This window comes from Stegodyphus dumicola, chromosome 3 (assembly GCF_044657685.1).
Source record: "Stegodyphus dumicola isolate Sdum_Otavi_A_Nest chromosome 3, ASM4465768v1".
NCBI classification, from domain to species: Eukaryota; Metazoa; Arthropoda; class Arachnida; order Araneae; family Eresidae; genus Stegodyphus; species Stegodyphus dumicola.
In genome coordinates, this window is record NC_140770.1 from 227,735,352 (window position 1) to 227,759,261 (window position 23,910).

A 23,910-nucleotide genomic window follows, 5' to 3' on the forward strand; every position below is an offset into this window, starting at 1 on the left:
AAAATCGGAGAGCCTAACAAAATAGTTGAAATCGATGAAAGCTTTTTTCAGAACTGAAAAAAAGCGAATGGAATACTGGTTATTAATTATGTGGAGGCATCAGTTTGTTTAGAATTTTTCAGAGCAATTGGCTCTACTTTAGCGGGATCTCCGCCATTTTTCATGGTTCGCTGGTAGCCATTTTTCATGGTCAGCGGGATAATACTCACGGGAAGTACTCAGAATCCTTTGGGTTTTGTAGAAAGAAAATGCGTAGCTAATTATTTTTTATTTATATTTTAGCAATTGTGCTGGATTTGAAAAAATTTTTAATTATTATTATATTAAATTAAATATTACTAAATATATAATATATAATTAAATATATATTATTTATATATTAAATAAAGACTGGCAGTATAATATCTTACTTATTATAAAAATTATGTTAAGGGATGAATTACGCGCTTGAAGTGAAAACAGTAATTCAGCCAGGATCTCATTAGCTAATTATTGGGCATATCGAATTAGCGTTAAGTTACATTTCCTGTACTTTGACAAACAGAAGCCTTTTATTTCAGGCTATGCCTAAATTAAGCCTAGAATATTCCCATAATTTACATACTAAAATAAGCAACATAATGTCTTCTTTAAAGTGAGGTAAATGCAGGCGCTACTTTTCTGACTTTAGAAGAGTGTAATATTTCGATTTGTTTTATATCGAATTACTTTTCCAAGACGTTAGGTCCTAGCGGCATGGCAATCTGTCAGCTCTCGGAGGCTGTGCTGTTTTGTACAGCGTAACATTTATCATTACAATTAAACTGTGCATCGAGTAATTAACTGAAGATTTAAAAGTGATGCAGAGTTTCTTAATTTACACATCTACTTATTTTTGTTTTCTGCTCATCTGGAAAAGAGCAGAACTAGAAATGCATAAAAGTAAAAAACCACTTGCGAATAGTCGGGACAATAATCACATGTCGATGTGCATCTTATAAAATACATACTGACTGGAAAGGTTTTTCATTTTTTGCTTGTTGAAAATCTTTATTGGTTATTATAACATCACATCACACATACTCGTTCTTAAGATTAGAAGTAAAAAACAACAATAAGAGGCCATAATGTAAAGTAAGAATGCTCTTGATGAAGTCGTCAAAGCCATTAACTTCATAAAATCTCCGCTACTAAATAATCGCTTGTTCTCCAAGCCAGGAGAAATGGGAAGTGCATATATACGTCTTCTTTATTCTGAAATCGGATGGTTATCTCCAGGAAAGATACTAAGCCCGTATTTTTGAACTGAGGGACGAAGTGCGCGATTTTTTTTAGAACATTATTTTGAATTGAGAGGTTGATTACTTGATAGAAATTGGCTACTAAAATACTTGTAAAGCCTATTTAAGCTGTACTTTTACAAATAAACATCTCATGAAAATTTAAAGAGTTAAGTTCAGGGCAAACATGTACATGTGGTTACTGCTCACGAAAAAGTCTTGCTTTAAAAAGAAAATGAATTTTGGACACTTAAGTACGCACTCCAACGACTCCGATTGCTTTTCAATAATAAAAGGCTTTTAAAAAGAGGAAGAAATTGAAAAAAGGGAGACTTTTATTGATTATTTATTTAATTTATTTATCAGTATTTTCCAAATGAACAGCAAATTAAATATCAAAATGAATTATGAATTTGAAACCCATTTATTGTCAATGCACGACATTCAACCATATCAGCTGAAGAATACGAAACGTATTTAAATGTCGTCTGATTCATTGTTACAAGAAAAATTTAAATTAATGCTGGTAGAGAAATTCTAGTGCAGTTTAAAAGATTAACATCTTAATTTGTCAAAAAGGTCTTTTACCACTTTGTTGGAAGTTTTGCTCTTTGCAGCTACAAAATGTGGTTCTCAGTGTCGCCAAAAAATAAATACTGTAATAGACTTGATGCTGAACATGTCATGGTAATTCAACATTCATTAAGCCTAATGTATTAAGTATAACTGCTATAATAAACGTAATACCACTTATCTCATAAATTTAAATTTAAAAGTCGTGTTTGAATACGATATTTTAAAAACATTTTGGTTAATTCTTGAAACTATTTTTTGAAGCAAACAAGTTTCACTTGAAATAATTGTCGTTTTTGTTGCAAATAATCCGTTTACAGAATATTACATTAAAACCGTACTAATGAAGCAAATCAAGGGTTCCGCGATAAAAGTGGACCTTTGAAAGGATTCCACTTATCAAAAGGATCAAGAAATTCTCACAGAGAATTTGGGGAGGGGGAACGAAAGACAAGATGTTAAAAATCGAGTTTTTGATCGCCAATGGCTATTCTTTTACGAATTTGATTGTCAATGGTAAATTTTCTGATAAAATTTTTAAATTTCGTGAAATCTCTAAAACAAGGCTGTTCTTACCAAATATAGAAGATTTCTTTTATATTTCAAATTTCCTATTCATATTGATTCAGGAATTAATTTTCTTATAACATTATGGACTTCTAAATGAGCAAAAGTATTTTCAGTTTTTTGTTTATAGCTGTATTTCCAATCTGCTGTGTTATTACTTGGTAGATCCACCAGCGGCTTAGCGGCAAAGTCATTGAACACTGGCAATTCGACCCGAGTTTGATTTCAGGTGAATGCAATGGCTGTATGGGCATGTATACATGTTTTTTCTGAAGTGTGAACTGAACACGAGGCAGTTTTTCTTAGAAGCCCTCTAAGAAAGTCTGCCTTCCTTTGAACAGATAGTTTCCGCCTGCTTTGTCCTAAACGAACTAAATCAAACCATTATTTGGTGGCATTATTGTATATAATGGGGTACGGATATTGTTTCAAGATTATATACAATAGACATTTGACGTTAACAGAAGGTAGATCCAAGAAGGTATTAAACTTAAAACTCCGATTTGAGACTTTGAAAAACTAAGAAATTTCAAGGGAAATTATGATTGACCAAATAAAAAAAAATAAATAAATAAACAAAATCTGAAATGTTTCAGATTTTAAATTACGTCCAAAGGGGCGTTTTTTAACATTTTGTGTGTTACCTTTCTTTATTAAATATCATGTTCCTCGCACTTAAACCATAAGATCCAGTGCAACAGCAATATCGCAAAATAGTTTTAAAACGAGCATATCTTTAGAATTTCCGATACAGAGACTCACGCGCTGGAGATAAAAATGTTTTTTCTGCACAACGTTGCCATTGCTCGCTTTGAAATCCTTGAGTTTGTTAATCAAAAATTCGTCAAAGTTTTAAAAAATAGGAAATCGATCATAAAACAAATTTCAAATTTCAAATTTGGTCTTCCACATGCTCATATTCGTTGGAGGATTACGTTATTCAAAATTCGATGACTCTATGTACCGTTATTTTATGACAATGTGAGAAATATACATACATTTACGCAGATTTTCATTATTTAATTTCTTTAAATATAATGCAGGACTCTAACATTTTATGGCAACAGTTTGAAAAGTGAACCGACATTTATCCGTCCGACGCAAAATGCCAAAACGAAAGTAATAGTCCTTCGGGACTCAAGTCCCTTTGGACTAATAAAACTCTTCAGCTGTTGAGGCAAGGATTTCATTTATTGAGATTATGGGGAAGCACACTAGGGCTATGTGCCTAAGGGGAGGTATGCCTTCGTGAAGGGCTTTTTAAGAGAACCTTGCCCTTATAACGTTACACACATGGAAAACCACGAAAGCCCGTTTGCGAGTTCGCACCTTGGACAGCACGACTAATATTCAGCAACATTACCGCTCGGGGGCCCTCAGAAGGGGCTGGCTTTGAAAATAAATCAGGTGACACATTGGAAAGTAAATTCACAGTTGTTCAATAATGAATCCAAGGGATGGGAGACGAAGCTTCAATCATATTACGGGATTATAAGAAATGATTAAAATTAAGCAGATGGGAGGGAAAAAAACACGGGAGGAAAAAAAAACACAACATTTTTATTTTACAAGACTCCGTTGCCAGTCCGTTTACCGTGATTTGAACCTACGTCAAACTGCGTCCGTTTACCGTGATTTGAAACTACATCAAACTACGTTCTGCGGTTTTACTTCTCGGCCGCCGGAGGCACTGCAGTTTACAAACTTTTACAATTCAATTCAATTCGCCAATTTCAGCTAGTGTCAAACAGATTATTATTTGGATAATTACTTCTTCTGATTCAAGTTACAACCAGCTTATTTATAATAATCCAAAGCGAATTGTATCTTGCTAAATTATTAAAATAGTAGACACCATTCTACAGTGAAAATATTTTGAAAGTTTCTTGTATTCTAAACTAGTTTTTCAAGGATTTAATTTCATTCAATTCTAGTTAACTTTTCATTTTAAGTTACCATATATTGACAACCAAAATAATATTTCTTTGGATTTTTATGTCTCCGTTTATTAGTTTACGTTTTCGTTGCTTGGCAAATCTTCTGAATTTTCAAACATGAATTTTAAAAATTTGGAACACGACTGTATTGCCGAATTTCGTTATCTTCTATTAACTACATATCTATAGACTGTTACCTAATTTTTTACTATTAAGTGTTTTTACAAGAGTAGATTCATATACAATTGTTTCCGAAAGAACTGAGAATTTAGGGTTGCAAGACCTTTTTCGCAAGCTGTATTTTACAATACTTTTGATATAGTAATTTGCGTAAATAAACTTAATATGAAATAATTTACATAAACTTTTAAATAACATAACTTGTTACAACTTATAACGGATAACTGTTAATTTATAAAAATATCTTTACCATTAATATTAATAAAAGAAGTTTCAAAGCATAATACATCTCAACTACATACTCATTTTTACCCCGCAAAACGAAGAGTTTGCTATAATATTATATATTTTGCTGTACTTTGAATATCTGTTGCTATTTTGACTAAGCGTTTAGTTAATTTTTTTAAACTGTGAATAAGAATTAAAATTTAATGCGCTTTTTGTACATGCAAAAATTTTCAAACATTTTTAAAAAGTATTTACGTGCATATTTTAAGTATCCAGAAAACGTTTGGTTGAAACCCATATTAAGTCTTAAGATTACCGCAAAAGCTTGAAATGTTGCAAGTAAATGTTTCTGAAAATGAACTTTATCTCCGCTTATTGTTACTCATGCAACTCATTGCTATCTATCTACAGCTGTGAATTTCAGCTTCAGATGCTGTTGACTTTTTTTTAGCAATTGTTGTTTACAACAGTTGAAAGTGAAGATTTCATTTTGAAATTGTAACTGCAAGAATTATTTCTTATTTGTTATTTTATGTTTAATATGTAACGGAAAAATTTCATGGCGTATTTAAAATCATCACAATCTGAGAAATATTCTTTAAAATTATAAAGAATGCTTACATGAAATCCGGAGAAAAGCGAATATCCAAATGCAGGAGTGTCTGTCCATAGCTGTGACAAGAAGAGCGCTTCGTTGCAATGCCTTCTTAGTATTTAGTTTATGGTATGCCGTCACGGAGTACAACTTTCTACCTGGAACGCATAGTATACAATAGCATTTTAGATTTATGAAAGTGCGTAAATTCGCAGTAATATGAAAACAAATGTTTCTAAGTTTAAATAAAGTGAATGAGTGACGTCACAATTTGAGACTTTTTTTTATTTTTGCTTTAAATAACAATTAATTATGTATGCAGACAGATACACCAGGAAACGGCTTCTTGCTACAAGTGAACCTGAATCATAATTTTCAAGAAGTTTTTATCGCTTTCCGCTGTTATCTTTTCCACTTCCGAAACAGGAATAGGTGCAGAGTTTTGCCAGTAAAAAATTAACTTACATATGTAAAAATGTAATTGTTTTTTTATGATACAAAGGAAAGAACCAATTTCTAGAGAAAGATCAAGATTAGAGCTAAGCGGAAAACTATAATCTCACTTTTTGATAGCCAGAATTAAATTTTGACTTTTGAAACAAATTTTAGAGACTGGCTTAAAATGTAAAACAGTTGGAGGGGGCTTAAGTAAGAGCACTTGGAAGCTAATATAAAAACGTACATAAAAGGCATATTTGATTAAATCAAAGTAATAAATAACAATGTACAGTTATAAATCAGGTGCTATGGAAATAAGTGAAAGAATACTTAAATAAAGTTGAATTATGCATGCAAATAAACTAACAAAAATCGCATTGAGAGCATTATAATATAAAGGAGACGGGAAATTAACAGCATAGTACACTCAGTTATAAAAAATATATCTAGTGAAATTTCCGAAAGAATGCGCAAAAATACACTCCACACTGAAGGACACTTACCTTCGGGTGATGAACACCTACCTCAAGGTCAACTTGCTATTTATGACGTTGGAACATGGGAACCAACAGCTTATAATGGACTCTCATTGTAAAAAAGCACTATTAACTCCCAAAATAAGTTCTTTGGTGGGGGAAACAACGAAAGAACTCCCTACGGCAACAGTTGTTTAATGGCGGCTGTAACCAGTGCGCCCGGAAAACAAATAAATAAAATAAGGACTTACAGTTTAATAAAACGAGAATAATATTCCTACCTCAGACTTGAAGATATCAAACTTGGAAACCGACTTTATCCACAGAAATCGATTTTTCCAGATTTGGGACTCAGAAACATCAAAATATCAACACACAGCATTCCACGACCTGGTACCACCACAATAATTCGAGAAGTTGTTAAATCCTCAAAGAAATGTTTTATATCGGCATGTTAAGCAGACTTGAGCGCACAAAATAGATATAATTTAAACAAAGAATCACAAATTTATATTAAAATACGTGCTTTGGAAGTGGAGGTCTATGAGACACCCTGCAAGTAGCACGACGGCTTCCGGTTTTGGCTGCGGGTCAAAATCTACCAAAATTTCTGTATTAGCAAGATGTTTCGGATCAGTGTTATCTTCATTTTAAAACAGTTTTTTCTAATAAGATAAATTTTACTGAGAAAATAATCACAATGCGCTTCAAAGTTTAAAAATTGAAATTATAATTTTAATTATTCTAAAAACAAAATGAACTTTAAATTTTCTCTTCGATATCAATGGCTGCTCTGATGCTAAGCTTGTGACGTCAGTTTAGTACGCGGCCTATAGTTAGTTGTCTTCAGACGAAAACAAGTACTTGAATTTCCGGTAGTTAAGCTGCTTCTATTCTTACTAAAAATAAATTTCGTGTGTGAAAACATTTACTCGCATTTATAAGTTGAACCGAATGTGTAAAAAATGGTTATGCAATTTTTTTCAGAGATGAAAACTTCTTAGGAAGTAGTGCCCAACACGCTGATATCACGAAAAGAGTATAATCTTCTGATTTTTCTAAATCTTTCCCGAATGTCTTGAATTTATCTGTGAATAGCGCTGAAATTTTAAAATCAATTATTTCTAAATTAACACTTTTTATGTCAATTTTAAGGCATTGAAGATGCTGCAGATCTGAAGCATTTTCTTCTATTTCGTTGGGATTTATTAAAGTAAACACTTCGCAGTTCTTAAAAATTTGAAATTGACTTTCAAATATACTTTTAATTCACAAAATCCAACTTTCGAGCAAATTAAGATTACTCTCATCGATATTTTCTTTTTCACGTTGCCCTTTTAAGCAGAGAAATAAACGAAATTCTTTCTTTTTTATATCTGTTTCAAATAACGAAGAAAAACTCTTCGTACATTTTAAAAATTGTGTTATTTCTTTGGAGTCGTAGGTGTTAGAATCATTATAATGGTTCATTATGTCCGTTAAGAACAAAAATTATTCTTTATCATTGAGTCCGAGATTATATTCACAGATTTTGTAAAGAAATACATGTATCTAATTAAAACACTTTATAAATTTAGTAGGAACTTTACCTCAACTTAACCACCGTATTTCCAAATCGAACAACAAATTTCGGTTAGAGTAGATTGAAGGGTGCCCCTTGTATTATAGCGAAGTTGTTGTTTCATTTATCGCCAAGCTGTCGTTTCATTTATGGTAACCTGAGTAGTTAATTGTTATGGAAACCCTATTATGACATAATTTTTTTGGTTGGCTGCTCCTTTGACTTTTTAAGTGATCGATGTGTACATGGACAAAGTCAAAGGAGTGCGCAATGAAGTTTGACTTTGAAAAGTCAATGAAGTATGACTTTTTTTTAAAGTGAAAATGGGTCGATGTGTAGATGGATACCGAGTCCGAGTTTGTGCAACTCTTTGACTTGTTATTTTGTCTTTGTTTTTTGTAGCGCTACGCAAAGCCAAAATAACAGTCAAAGAATTGCACAAACTCGGTATCCATGTACCGCCAAAAATCGACAATTTTCGCCAAGGGACACCCGTAAATATATATTTTTACCCAGATCTCCATATTTCGGCTCAATTTCCGTCAAAAACGCTATGAAGCGCCTGTGTGCTAATACTTAGCGTCTTACTATTATGTTTACGGTCACAACAGCCTTTTCTATTACATCTTTAAGTTTGGCGTATTGGCGTAGATTTCGCAAAAGCATTTCCTTTATGAATAATACAATGGAACGGTAAAAGTGAAGCAGCTAAGTTCGTTTTCGGTTAGTTTCACCAATCCAGCATGCTCTCTTCTCATAGCTAGAGCATCATCAGTTGTTATGGAAAACATTTTTTTTTGGTAATTTGCAAAATTATTAAATAAGTGTTCGGAAAAATTTATGATGAGTTTTTCAAAAATTCGCCGTCTTCAAAAGGTTTTTCGTTCGCATCAATGCTAAGGGCTGCAACAAAGCTGGAAGATGATTAAGGCTTGTCACAAAATCCTTTAACAATTAATTTTGTTTTCGAAAATTTAACACACGTTTAACAATGTATTCAGATTTTTCTTCATATTAGACATTTCACTCATATTTGTGATAGTGTGATATAGTCTTGCTCACTATTGTAAGTTGACCCACCAAAGGCCCAGCAATAAAAGCCGCTGAATACTGGTAGTTCGGTCTGGGTTTCGAGCCCGGCGAACGGGCTAATTGCACGTGTTTTAAGGTTTTCCCATGCGTAACGTGGATGTGAGTCAGTTTTTCTTAAAAAGTCCTTCACGGGGCATTCCTCCCTTTCTGTTGCGTACTGCCTATTGGCGGAGCACTTAATAAAGGGGGAAAAAAAGGCATTATAAGTTCTGGCATAATTGCATCTGTAAATAAAGTACATGTCAATCTATCACCGTTTTCCATACGCCTTGAAAGTATGTCCCAATTTTTATTTTTGAATTATAAAAATGAATGTTCTTTACTGCAACTTTGTAATCAAACAAAAGTGTTATTATTTCAGTTTATATTTTTATGTATTCTTCAAGTTTTCGTTTCATATTTATGTTTTAAAATTTATTTTTATAGATTATACTTTACTTTCGGGACTCCAATGCGTCACTTGAAATTATGAAATAGGACATCGAGTGTTAAGTTTTCAATAGACTGCCGAGGCCTAGTTTATGGTATAATGTTTATGATTTTAATATATCTAGTTATGTTCAAGAATTATGTAAAGGAATAAACTACCTGTTGCGATGTAAATGTGAAGGAACTCAAAACACGTCCTCGTTTTAAACATGAAACTTATATTAAATAACTGCACATAAACAAGATAATAACATATAACACTTATAAGTACGAGAACAGAACAAAAAACAGTGAAGAATATACAGCATAGCAGCTGCCTTGCGAATGCGTTCGTCTGAGTCTGACTATTCAAACTGAATTAAATGTTAATTCAGAAGTCAAACAACAAAAATCAGCGTTAATTCACAAAATTTTCACAGTGAAAATTTTGTGAATTAACGCTGATTTTTGTTGTTTGACTTCTGAATTAGTATTTATTCGGCGTGTTATTGTGTCTTAATGAATTAAATGTTCTTTGGCATAGTTCCAAAAGCGAAAGAGTCAGGTTGAGTTGTTCTGTTCCGGTGCACCGGAACATACTCCCACCCTATCAGGCATTAGTCCTGATATATGGGCAAAGGTGCTAATTTATGAATGTTTCTTTTAAAAATAGAGCTTTTAGTTTTAACCGTGGCCACACGAACTAGTCCGTCAGCACCATGATGAAGTTCGACCACTTGCCCTAGTGACCAAGAACCTGGAATATGACCATCATCTAGTAACAGGACGATGTCTCCAGTTTTCATATTCGGCTGAGTGTCCTTCCATTTCTTTCTGGTTTGAAGAGAAGATAGATATGCTTTGGTCCATGATTTGCAGAAGTCCTTGCGCATCTTTTGAAGGAGATCCCACCTATTCCGTATATTAGCAGGACTAGTAAGAGGTAGTTCAGAAGGGGATAGGATCACGTCTCCTGTAAGAAAATGTGAAGGAATGAGAATATTAATGCAATCAATGTCAGTATTGTTTACACTACATAACGGACGAGAATTTAAAATGGCTTCTATCTGAGCCAATAGAGTTGTCAATTCTTCGAAAGTAAGTAGCGTTTCACCTATTACTCTTTTACAGTGATATTTGGTTGATTTAATTGCGGCCTCCCAAATTCCTCCAAAATGAGGAGATGCTGGAGGTATAAAGTGCCATTCTATTGATGCTTGAGTTAAATGATGAGCAACGGCTTCGTTCTTAGGAAGTGAGGCCCACAATCGTTGTATTTCGCTGAGTTTTCGATTAGCCCCAACGAAGTTTGTTGCATTGTCGCTGTAAATGTGACTTGGAGCTCCTCGTCTAGCACTGAAGCGACGCAAAGCAGCTAAAAATGCATCAGCGGTTAAATCGCTCACTGCCTCGATGTGTAGTGCCTTAGTAGCGAGACAAATAAATAGAGCAATGTAACCCTTGGTTGATTTTGCTCCACGACCCTTGTTGAATTTGATTGAAATAGGACCGGCATAGTCCACTCCGCAGTTGAAGAAAGGCCTCTCGAGTGTTACACGATGCTTAGGTAGATTACCCATAAGCTGAGATGCGGTTGATGCTTTAAATTTGAAGCATTTGATGCATTTGTGAACACATTTATTAATGAGCTTTTTTCCTCCTATTATCCAATATGATTGTTTGATAATGTGGGACAGTAATGAAGCACCAGCATGTAAATAAGTCACATGCTTTTCTTTTACGATGAGCTCACTTATCTTGTGTTTAGCAGGTAGAATCACTGGGTGCTTTTGATTAAAAGACAATTCTGAATTTTGTAAACGCCCTCCCACCCGTAAAAGACTGTTTTCATCTATAAACGGATGGAGGGAGTGTAGCTGACTTTTCTTAAGCAACGATCTTTGATTTTTAATGCATTTTAGGTCTTCATTAAAATAATCTTTCTGAACCCATCGAATTATGATTATTTCTGCATTTTTAGTTTCCGTGTAAGTGAGTGGAGAAAAGGAATCAGTTATAAGTGTTTGACATTTGTTATTGGTTTTGCACTTATTGATGAATCTTAAACAATATGCTAAAATGCGTATAATCTTAGAAAATGATGAATATTTTCCAAATAAATCACTATATAATTCATTTGATGTAGCACTATGAAATGAAAATATAGGATCAGATCTTTGTTCAGCTTTAATTAGATCCTCGATTTCTTTGGAAGCGGATTCCTCTTTCGGCCAGTGAGACGAATCCAAAAAAAGCCAACTTGGGCCATTCCACCACAAGTTGCAATTAGGAAGACATTTGGGATCAATACCACGCGAAGCGATATCTGCTGGGTTCTCTTTGGAAGGGACATGCCTCCAGTATTTTGTTGGAAGTACTTCGATTATTTGAGACGTCCGGTTTGCAACAAAAGTCTTCCATTTACGGGGATGTGCCGAGAGCCAGGATAGTACGACTTTGGAGTCAGTCCAAGCGTAAACATCAAACTTATATTTTTTGAGAGTGTTCATGACTGCACGATATAACTTTGAAAGCAAATGAGCACTGCACAGTTCCAATTTAGGAATAGATACTTGTTTAATAGGTGCGACTTTAGTTTTAGAAACTAAGAGAGAAAGCTTTATTTCATTTCCGTGTATTTGCTTGCAATATATTGCAGCAGCGTAAGCAAGTGTTGAAGCGTCGCAAAAGCCGTGCAATTCAAATGTGTCAGAGGAAATAAGCGTGACACCTCTAGGAACGGTAAAATGTTCAACTGCATTGAAAGATTTCTGAAATTTAAACAAATCTTCAGCAAGACTTTGTGGAATAGGAGAATCCCAGTCCCCTTTTGTAAGCCAGAGCTTCTGATAAAAAATTTTCATTACAACAGTACATGGTGAAATTAATCCTAATGGATCGAAAATGCGTGCCGATTGGGACAAAATGTGTCTTTTTGTCAACGGTGAGGTGAGTGCAAGTGCGGGTTTGAACATGAATATGTCTGTTGAAGAATTCCAAAATAATCCTAAGACTTTCGTGCTTTCCTTATCATTATGAATTATTTCTAAATTAGCGTCCGTTGAACAATGTTCTTGAAATTCTGCAAGAAATGTATTTGAATTAGAATTCCACTTTCGTAGGTGGAAACCGTGTGTTTGTAAAATATTGGTAATTTCCTTACAAAGTGATATTGCATCACTATCGGTACTAGAACCCGATAGCAAATCATCCATGTATACATCGTGTAGTAAAGTATGAGACACAGCACTATTTTGTGAATAATCTAATGCAATTTGCTTAATGCACCTAGTGGCTAGGAAAGAAGCTGGAGCTAAACCATATGTTACGGTGTTTAACTTGTATGTGCGTATTTCTTCGTTAGGATTAAACCTCCAAAGAATTTGTCGGTAGTTCCGATCCTCATCGGACACTAAAACTTGCCGGTACATTTTCTCTATGTCTGCTGAAAAGATTATTTCCGGAAATCGAAAATTAAGTAAAATTTCGAAAATGTCTCGTTGCAATTTAGGACCAACACCCAAGATAGAATTCAATGATTTACCGTTGGAAGTTTTACATGAAGCGTCGAAAACGACTCTTAATTTAGTAGTTGTACTAGACGGCTTGATCACTGCATGATGGGGAAGGAAATATTGCTCATTCTGAAATCTATTTAAACAGTTTTGTGTGACCAATTCCATATGACCTAAATTTTCATATTCATGCATAAAATGCTTGTATTGGTTTTCAAATCCCGAATTTTCCTTAAATTTACGTTCCATAGTATATAATCGAGAAAGTGCAGCTGGTTTTGAATTACCTAATTCAGATTTAGATTTTAAAAATGGCAACTTCACCACAAAACGACCATCTGAATTAATTGAGTAATTTTCCCGAAAATGTGTTTCAACAAATTGTTCTTCAGGTGAGAATACAGTGTCAGTTGAATTTGGCACTTCTTCTAACTCCCAAAACCTTTTCAATTCGCTGTCAATATTTATTTCATAAATATGCATGTTTGAAAGTGAATTTGATTTCGTTTGAGATTCCGGTAGTTTTCCGGATATGAGGAAACCAAAAATTGAGTTTTGAGCAATTAAATCACTTTGAGAACAAGTTATTTGTCCAGGAAGTAAAATAGAAAACAAGTAGTCAGATCCTAGAATAATATCTATCTTATCCGGAATGTGAAAGTATGGATCAGCTAACTTTACATTTTTCAAATGCGAAAAGTCTTTCTCATTTATTTTTTGGCTTGGAAGCGCAGCAGTTAGTTTATCTAATACAAATGCCTTAATTGGCATTCTCACTGATGCATCATGGATTGACATCAACTCGATTTCAACGCAACCTTTTGTAACTGCGACTTCTGACTCAGCTAAACCCTTGACAAGAAAACGCGCATTTTTCCTTTTAAATCCCAATAAATTAATACAAGATTCAGATAATAATGTTGATTCGGAACCACTATCACAAAGCATTCTAATATTACGTTTTTGACACATCGAATCAATTACATTTACATATGCAGTTGGCAATAAACCAAAAGTTGTTTGAACGCTATTATTTTGAATTACAGTTCCGTTTTTATTTTCATTCGTAGACGCAATGTTTGGTATTTCATTCGCGGTTGGATTCTTTCTTTGCTGTTCTGACTGAAAACTGGTCTCAGAAAGAGACGCAGATGTGGAATAACTTTTTAACTGTTTTTACACATAGTACTATGATGCAATAACTGGCAATAATGACAACGATGTTGAGACATACATTCAGATTTTTTGTGCTGACTAGAAAAACAATTTAAACAAAGATTATTTTTCCTGACAAATTCGTTTCTTTCTTTGACAGTTAGTGCTTTAAATTTGGGGCATTTGAAAAGAAAATGATCTGATTTACACATAATACATTTGATAGTTTTGTTAACAGAAAATCTTTTAACACTAGGTTGAGTTTTTTCCCTTTCTTTTTCGTGGAAAATTTCTAAAGAGGAACATCTATCATTTATAAATTGAATAAACATTTCAAAAGTAGGAAATTCCATTTTTGCTGAAAACTCAGACCATTGTTTACATGTTTCGTTGTCAACCTTCTGTAATAAAATATAAATTAGCCAAACATCCCTTTCACTAGCTTTTGGATCAATAGATTTTAAACCTCTGATAATCTCATCAGAAGTATCGGCAATTTTTCGTAAATTAATTGCGTTTGCATTAATCACACAAGATTGTTCCATAAAAGTTTTTATTAGTGATGTGACAATTTGTTTTTTCTTATCATACCTAGATAATAATTTTCCCCAGGCTTCCATATAACTATTTTCTGAAATGGGAATATGTTTAATAATAGAAGCCGGTTCATCAGTTAATAAACCCTTTAGATATTGAAATTTTTGAATATTGCTTAAATTTTCATTGTTATGCACTAATGATACATATAAGTCCTTGAAAGACATCCAATTTCTGTAATTACCGTTAAAAGACTGCATATTTATTCTCGGTAATTTAAAATTGTTAGCAGTATTTGTAGTACTATAACCTGGCATTTGACATTCATTAACATTAGTAACTTGCATATTAACAGTAACATTTAATTTCTCAAGTTCTTGTTGTAGTTTGGCTTTGGTTTTATAGTATTTTTTCTCAAATTCTTCCATTTCAGAACTTTCCGGCGGAAGTTCTGAGTCTGCCTTGTCAAAATCAGAATAAACGCTTTCAATTTTTTGAAGTTTATTCATTAAATCGTATTTTTCGAATAACTGCTTATCATCATTAATGAAATTTGAAATTCTGGTAATAGCAGCTTTCGCTCTACCTTTTGCAATCTTAATCTTGTCTTCCATTACGACGTAATGGTGCAATGAGGAAAACCAAAGTCAAACTTGTAAAAAAAGAAAAAAAGATACTTATCTTGCTTGGTCTTTAAATGAAGTTCGAAGCTAAAAGTATCCAGTAGTATCCATTACTGTAGCGAATGCAGCGTTGCAGTGCTGACGAAACCGAAATCAAAAGTCTTTTAATCTCGCCGGTGCCTCCAAAATATTTTATGTTGCGATGTAAATGTGAAGGAACTCAAAACACGTCCTCGTTTTAAACATGAAACTTATATTAAATAACTGCACATAAACAAGATAATAACATATAACACTTATAAGTACGAGAACAGAACAAAAAACAGTGAAGAATATACAGCATAGCAGCTGCCTTGCGAATGCGTTCGTCTGAGTCTGACTATTCAAACTGAATTAAATGTTCTTTGGCATAGTTCCAAAAGCGAAAGAGTCAGGTTGAGTTGTTCTGTTCCGGTGCACCGGAAAACTACCCCTGGTGGATACTAAGTTTTCACTGACTGATGCCGGAGTATTTAAAATTTAAGCTTTTAAACTGGTGATTAACATCAAAATCAGTTAAAAGGGTACTTACATATTAGCGCAACCACCTTAATAGAAGTCGCCAAATTTTCAGAATGTGCCACACTCTGGAAATCATGCGCATGGCCATTCTTCTGGCAGTCATGTTCATAACAATCTTTTAGTCAGGCAATGCCGTCATTTTAGTATGCTCTCACGTAATCCTTATTTGATAACTCAAATTTGTATTTTAATTTGATAAAGTGCACATGAAAATTTTCTTTTCATATATTGATAATATTTACCGACTTACGATAAATATATATAGTTTGGAAATCCTTCTTGAAAAAAAAAAAAAAAAAAAAAAAAAAAAAGGGGGGGGGATTTCATTTGAAAAGAAATTTTTACTGTGTAGTGAAATAACAGTTTAAGCGAAGGTTTTATTTAACCCTTAACGTTCGTAAAGCTGCCTATTTTGGGGACACGTATTAATGCTATAGAAAACGGAAGGCTCCGTTATGGAGAGAATTTTACTATGTCTTATATCTCTTACATCTTTAAATAAATGAATCATTTTTATAGCGTAAAATTGGCAAATACATAAGTTTATGCTGCCGACGATAAAATACCAGTGATTGTTTCAAACAGTCGCCAATAAGAGTTTACAAAAAGCTAGCTTTTATCTTGAACATATAGATGATAGATTTTCCAAATATTTTGTGCCATATCACCATATTAGATTTATGAATCTGTAGTAAAATGTAAGGAGTAAATTCGTTTTATAACTTATAATTCTAATAAACAAAACAAGAGGGGGAATTAGAATTTATGTATTAGCAGATACGTCTGTAGAGTCATTAGGTTAATTGGAAGCAGAAAAGACGAAAAATATGCAACCGCCTTCGCCGGGAATCGAACCACGGACCTCTGAAATACCGGCTCAGTGTGCAGAACCACTACACCACGAAGGCACGCTAGGGAAGTGGGAGAAATACCTTATACGTGTATTGTATGCATGTATTGAATTCACCCTTATTAAGCTTGTCGACATAAAAATTGAGTAATCCAGATTTATCTAGTAATGCTAGAGTACTTTAATAATATAAAAAAAGTTGTTGCATAAAATTCCTGCTGCAAGTATTTCACAAGTATACCAGCAGATACTGCACAGGTACCTAAAAAGGAAACAGATAATGTTGTGTGTACAAATAAATGAAAAAAAAAAAAAAAAAAAAAAAAACCTCAAGTAAAGAAACAATTTTTTCACGTAAAAACATCATTTTGCTATCTTCCTAAAAAGATAAGCGAATTGTAACATTACTGAGTACTAAAAACAAAGTAGAGATACAAAATGTCAGCAGAAAAATTCGCGGTGGGGATTTTCAGACATATTGATAAATGTAGCGTGATTTTAAGAATTACATATATGAGTTACGTCAATCGAGCAGATCATTATGCTGCTTCTTATTGGTTTTTGCGCAAAATGGTGGTTTGGTTTGGTTTGGTTTATTAAATTACGGCAAAGCACTCGAGGGCTATCTGCCTTAAGGGAGGGATGCCTTTGTGGAGGACTTTTTAAGGGAAACTGGCTCGTGTACACGTTACACATGTGAAAATCCACGAAAACACCCATGCAGCCCGCCCGTTCGCGGGATTCGAACCTCGGACCGAACAACCAGTGTTCAGCGACGTTACCGCTCGGCCGCTGGTGGGCCGCGCAAAAATGGTGGAAAGAATTTTTTTTTTTTTTTTTTTTAATGCTGGCTGGATGTTTATACAGTTAATGTTTATAGTCTGTCCAAAGAAATATGTGAAGAAAAACATGACACGCTATAAAGTTATTTCAGATTTGTAAAGCGGTTTGTCATCCGCCTAAGAAGAGCTTTAAAGTGAAGGAAAGTTAAAAAAAGTGACTTGATGGAGCACCAAACATTTTATGTCCTGAAAATAAAGAAAATGGTCAGGCATGTTCAAATAGAAGAAACTCTGAAAGATGGGGGGGGGGAACATATTGTGCAATTTGTATTGGTAACCCTTCTCTACACTTAGAGGACTGTTTTTAAAAGTTTCATAGTCTGAAAGATTATAAAAATTAATTCAATAATAATGAATTATAACTTTATAAAAATTAGTTCAATAATAATGAATTATAACTTTAATTTTAATCTATCCTTTTTTAACTTTCATTCCTTTAATCCAGGTTTGTGTGCGCATTGTGTTTATTATTATGAACATAATGTAATAATTTAAGCACATTCCGTTTGTCTGCTGGTATATATTGTTGCGTGCGTACGGGTTCGTAATAATTTGAATGCGCAAGTCCGATGAAAAGTGAATAAAAATTTACTATTATCACAACAAATAAAACAAAATGCTTAAAGTTCCTCAGATTCGTACAGTATTCCAATACCTCACAGTAGTTATCTTTTAAACTACTAAAAGCGTTTAACAGAACGTAATTTAAAACAGAGAAACGTAGCGAAAGCTGTTCGATTTCGCCGCCAATTTGCTACAGTAAACAACAGCAGTTTTCCAAACAAACTCATAAAACAACTACGAATTGAGAGGTTTTCCTCCTTTCCTAACCTTTTTAAATCACTCACGAGCACATTCTGGTGTTTTCTCGAAAAGCAAGAGCGTATAATTACGATATATTAAACGCGGGTGCTTCTGTATTTTTCAGGCGTAGCTTTGTCTACAAATAAGTCGCGTGCAGCATTGCACGAAGAAATAAAATAATTTAATAACAATTGTTCTTGCCGAAGATAGCTCGAACTTATTTAATGATACTTAACTTCAGTAAGTGGACTGTAATATTAACAATAACAATTTTATTTTAACAAAAACAACATTATTGAATACTAGCACACGCATGTGCTTATAGTTACCTATGTAACTTAGTTAAAGAGCGAGCAACCATATGCTCTTACATCAAGTCAGAAATCATTCATACTAATAAAGCAAAACGAAATAACTTTAGGGTTACACTAAAGCCAAACTCTGCTTGGCGTAAAACAATGCTGCCAAGCAATACTCTTTCAGACACCGAACATCCCGCCCGGCGTTGAAATATTAATTTCAATACAATAAGTAAAATTCAAAAAAGTAATAAATGTTCATACAATACAAAATGATACAATGTAAATTAATGCACAAATTATAATACAAGTAATTACACTGTAAAAAGAACAAATATGATGGATTACAATTCAAACCTTCAAATAAACATAAAAATTCGTACATTATTTCTCAATTGGCAGTACAGCAATTTTAGTAACTGCTCGTAGCCGGAGATAGCTCGAACTTATTTAATGATACTTAACTTCAGTAAGTGGACTGTAATATTAACAATAACAATTTTATTTTAACAAAAACAACATTATTGAATACTAGCACACGCATGTGCTTATAGTTACCTATGTAACTTAGCTAAAGAGCGAGCAACCATATGCTCTTACATCAAGTCAGAAATCATTCATACTAATAAAGCAAAACGAAATAACTTTAGGGTTACACTAAAGCCAAACTCTGCTTGGCGTAAAACAATGCTGCCAAGCAATACTCTTTCAGACACCGAACAACAATTATATTTGAAAATAGCTAATTCAATTCAAAAACCGTAACAGTCTCATTGCAGTAAATCTCGAGCGGTAAAGGGTTAACTTTAATTAGCTGCAGAGCAATGATATATAACCATTTTCGAACGGATCCATTACTTGCACTCATTATGAGAGAGAGATGTTGTTATGTTAGTAGAGTAATTTAATATGCATATTATATGAAATTTTTAGGTCTCATCAATACCCCAATTAAAAAAAAAAAACATTTTACTTTGCATTTACTTTTTGCTTCACCAAATTAAAACCGATTGCGCGCTCTAGGAAAGAGTTCTTTGATTTTATTATATTTCTAGTAACAGTGGAATTTTTTTGAAGAAAAACAACGTGTTAACAGCTGAACAATTTTACACTTAATATACTATTTAGATCAGGGTTTCCTAACCCTATGCTCGCAGGCCCCATGACGCCCGCCAATCGCTTAACGTGTGCCCGCGTTCTGCGATCACAATAAAAATGTCTTAGCTTTCAATAAAATTCTGTGTGAAAGTTTCTCATTTTTAATAAAATAGAAACTATCAGTTATTTGATTTTTTATTGGGATATGTACCCTTTTTTTATCTAGCAATAATTCATTTCCATTATTGCTCCATAATCGTCATCAAAGATTAATTTCCTTTAACAAAATGTTTAATTCCTGAACTGTAAGCGATATCTATCGAACCGATTTTACATTGGCGGTTATTGTAGGAGAAAGAAAAAAGAATCTATAGGGTCTTGAAATTATTTTTGACTGAGCAAGAAAATAATAAATTGTTATAATAATTAGAAGAAGTACGAAATGCTTTATGGAAACGATTAACTACATCAGAACATAAATATGTTTTTAGGAAAGAAGCTTTCTTACGTGAGACGAAGAGAAAAGTATCCAGACGCAGCCCTGTCTATGCATACCTATCTCGAAAGAGAAAGCTTTTCTATAACCTGTTTTTCTTCCTACTTAATTCCTACTTCAAGAGAAAAGAAGTTATTACGTCGCTGACACACTTGTCTCAGTTTAAACTCTCGAAATCAGTGTGAGAAGCAGTACTTCAAATGATAAAATTAAATGCAATGTTTTTCAGTATATAAATGATTTCCAGAGCAATACTATTAAATGATAGTTTCCCCTTTTAAGATTTATTTTTTTATGCTGAAAAATGCTTAATTATACATTCAGGGTATAGCAGGCAATAGATATCTACTGTGACCAACTTTAAATTCAGTGAATAAAGCCGGGATTCAAATTTTGATATTTACAAATCTTAAAGAAAGTAAGTCCACACTGACTACAACACAACTTCGAACATGAATTAAAATTATTTTCGAAATGCCGTAATAATATTATAAGATTTAAAAGTAATTGAAATGATTTATAAAGGTCTCGTATATATTCTTACTCAACATCTAAATTTAGCTCATGTTTTGCGAATATGGATACGCCAAAACAGAATTGAACATACAAGATGTAACACGATTCATGGTTACAACTTGAACATATTAAGCTCCAAGCTGTGTCTTCCTTTTCGTTTAACCCGCAATATTGGATGGCAGCAGTACTTGTAAATATATGCCGTATCTTTTCGAAACCTGCAACAGAAAACAGAGTGCCTAAAGTTCGATGAGGTTGCAAAAATTGTTATGGAGATAAAGCAGCACAATTTTAGCTTGTTTTATCAGCTTTCATTTTTGTAAAGGGCAATCATTTTTGTGTATGTCGTATTTACATAACTCATTAAAAATTCTTTTGGCAACAAGTAATATTTAAATACATTCATTTATGATCTCTATTATAATTTTATTAGTAGAGTATGATTTTTAAACTATATAACGTTAGGCAACAGTGACTGAAGCTACCTGAACGTAAAGTATTCCGTCACTTACCAGTGACTTATGCGGTCTTAACGGAAAGTTTAGTATTGCTCACCGGTGACCGATATGGGGCTTAACGTGCTAAAGGAAACAGCAAAGTAACAATTTTCGAAATACAATGTTTGTGGAATGTGAAAACTGAAGCTCGGTAAGCAGTAAGAGCATGAGAAATAAAAAGTCTTTATAATAGCGGAATATTTATAAGAATTGTTCAAATGAACGAGTAGCAAATGTAATACATGACAACTATGACGAAAGTGGAAGCGAATCATTTTGTCGTCATTTTGTGATGCACATATTGCAACTGGTGATAATTCATGCCCGAAGTTTAGATTATCAATTGACAAGATGAATTGTCGGGCTTCTGAACGCCTCCATAAATTATTATTCCTATTGGTTGTAAACACTTTACATGTTAAGTATGTCATACTCAAAATGAAACATTTTCTAAGAAATAAAATACTTTTATACAACAACATTACTTAAGAGAAGATACTTCTTAACCCCTTGGGTACATTTGACGTCTGAGACACGTCATTCACTTTTTCCCCCTATGAGCGGATGACGTGTCTAAGACGTCAAACCAAATATTCAACTCTTGGATACATTTGACGTCTGAGAGATGTCATTCACTTGTTTTCTCTAGGAGCGGATAATTCACATACTTAGCACGAAACATTCAAATGCTGATTTGATAAACACAGGCAAAAGGAGAAAAAATGAAGGTGGCGATAGCGAAAATATTATAAAACCGGCATCTATGCTTGAGTATAATAAAGGTATGGGAGGCGTTGATAAACAAGACGAATTGGTAGCGTGCTTCTCAGTTATGAGAAAATTTGTAAAGGGTTATAAGAAAAATTTTTTTTATCTAATAGATATGGCCTTTCATAATGCTCATGTTTTATATTCTAAAATCAACTGCACAACCAAGGCAGGCATTACTTCCTTTCATTTAGCTATTGCCGATAAATTGCTGGAGCAATTGTCATTGCCAAATTATAAAAGTCGTGGACGCCCGTCAAGTAACGATACAAACCATTTCGTTTGGCAGCGAAAAATTGGGCACACTTTCCTGAAAACATTCCGTCAATCAAGTCCAAGCAACACCCTGGAAAAAGGTGCTGTGTTTGTTATAAGCATAATATTAGGAAAGACTACGTAGCAGTGCAAACAATGCAAAGTAGCACTGTATTTACTTACTTGCTTTGAAAAATATCACTCTGCATAATTATTAGTAATTGGTTTTTTTGTTATAGCTTGAATTTATTTTGGTTTTGCAATTATAATTACTTGAAGATATCTTAATACATATGTCACCAATATTTTAGAAATAAATTCTTACGTAAAATGTACTGCTTTTACATTCTACTCCAAGCAACCAAAAATTATATCCGTTCCACATGCAAAGATTTTTCTCAAATAAATGCGTACCCAAGGGATTAAGGAAAGTTTGTTGTGTTCTCGGCTCGTTTGAAGGTAAGAATAGGAATATTATGCATTTTGAAAGATAAGTTCTCGGTTGCTGAGAGAAGATTTGGACATTAAGTTAGAATTTAATTCTTGGAGTCCTAATTAATGGGTCTTGCAAGTCGCTAGAGACTGTGGTAATGAATGCGCTATGCTTTATTAATATGTATTCTTTTGTATAGTATATTTTTGTACTATAAAAAATTTTCGTATTTGAATTTGGTATGTATTATGGTACTATTGTATATATTTATTTGACTATGAAAATAACCAACGGAGTTGATATTAAGACAATGAATAAAACAGGCGGAAAGTTCTTTTCGTGTGTTGATGAAAGAATTTTCCTTTTAACAGTTTAGGTTGTAGCTTTTGTGGGAGCTGTCGTTTTTAAACATATTATAGTTATAACTTTAATTATTTTTAGAATGCATTCTTCGCGAATTGACTTTTGTCTTCCTTTGCTCGGTGTGAGACAGTGTTTTCTGCTCGGCATTAAATGGTAATCGTTAGTTGCACCATTTTTTGTTCTTCTCATGCGATGATTCGGTTCCTGATCAGCTTCTAGGCGTTCTACAGTATTCCTCTATCAAAGAAGGGTTAACGTCTGCACACTTCATTGGTGATAATGGTGGAAAGTGTGAAAATATCTGAAAAGGGAAAGCAGAATGAATAAATACGAGAGAGAATTTGTGTGGATGTGCGGACTGACCGACGTGATTTTTTTCGGAGATTATTAAAAAGAAAAATTGGGAATACTATGATACCATGGAGATCCGGTCGACTAATATTTCTCTTTGAATGAAGAAAAACCGATTTTGACGATTTTCTGGAGAAACAGAAATTCTACCAGTCAAGTCGGAAAGTGAAGGAAATTACCAACAGTAGCGCTCTACGTAAATTGCTTTTGCGGGTATAAATATTAAACTCCGCTTTTCTGTCAGGTTGATCTCGTTTCAGCAACAAGATATTGCGCTTGATGCAGTTTGCCACTGCATATGGTGTATTATCCGAACACGTTTTCAGACTTAATTTGGTGTGCGATGGAATGATCCTATCTTCCGCGACCTAATGAGAAACTGCATTCTTTTGGGAGTCTTCATTCAGATTTTTACTCGAAGGAAAAAGGAAAGCATGAGAATAATGAATCTTTTGCTTAGTTTGTTTTCCATGTTAACTTTCAGTGCAACTAAAGAACTATGGCCGAAGGCAGGCCTTGTAGGTACATGTTTTTGCCCTTTACTATTATGTAGTATAGAGTTCTGTAAATTTTTAAATTTACACAAACTTCCAAGTTGTATAATGCTAACCATGTAATTTTTTTCCAGTAGGA

At 33.5% G+C, this 23,910-nt stretch overlaps 1 protein-coding gene across 4 annotated transcripts in view; it reads right to left on the reverse strand.

Moving 5' to 3' along the window:
- Nucleotides 1-20,206, reverse strand: part of LOC118195969 (kielin/chordin-like protein) — a 46,783-nt gene extending 26,577 nt beyond the window's left edge. For 2 of the 4 annotated variants that reach the window (XR_004759346.2, XM_035367316.2), the window contains exons 1-2: nt 20,107-20,206; nt 5,366-5,497 (exon numbers count right to left, since the gene is read on the reverse strand). Coding sequence is in view for 3 of the 4 variants with exons in the window: in XM_035367316.2 (XP_035223207.1) it covers nt 5,366-5,414 (49 nt within the window). In the remaining variant the exon portion in view is untranslated. Of the gene's footprint in view, nt 1-5,365; nt 5,704-6,534; nt 6,800-20,106 lie in introns of those variants that run through there. The other 2 variants (XM_035367318.2, XM_035367317.2) reach the window with 2 other exon arrangements.
- Between the last annotated feature and the right edge of the window lie 3,704 nt (nt 20,207-23,910).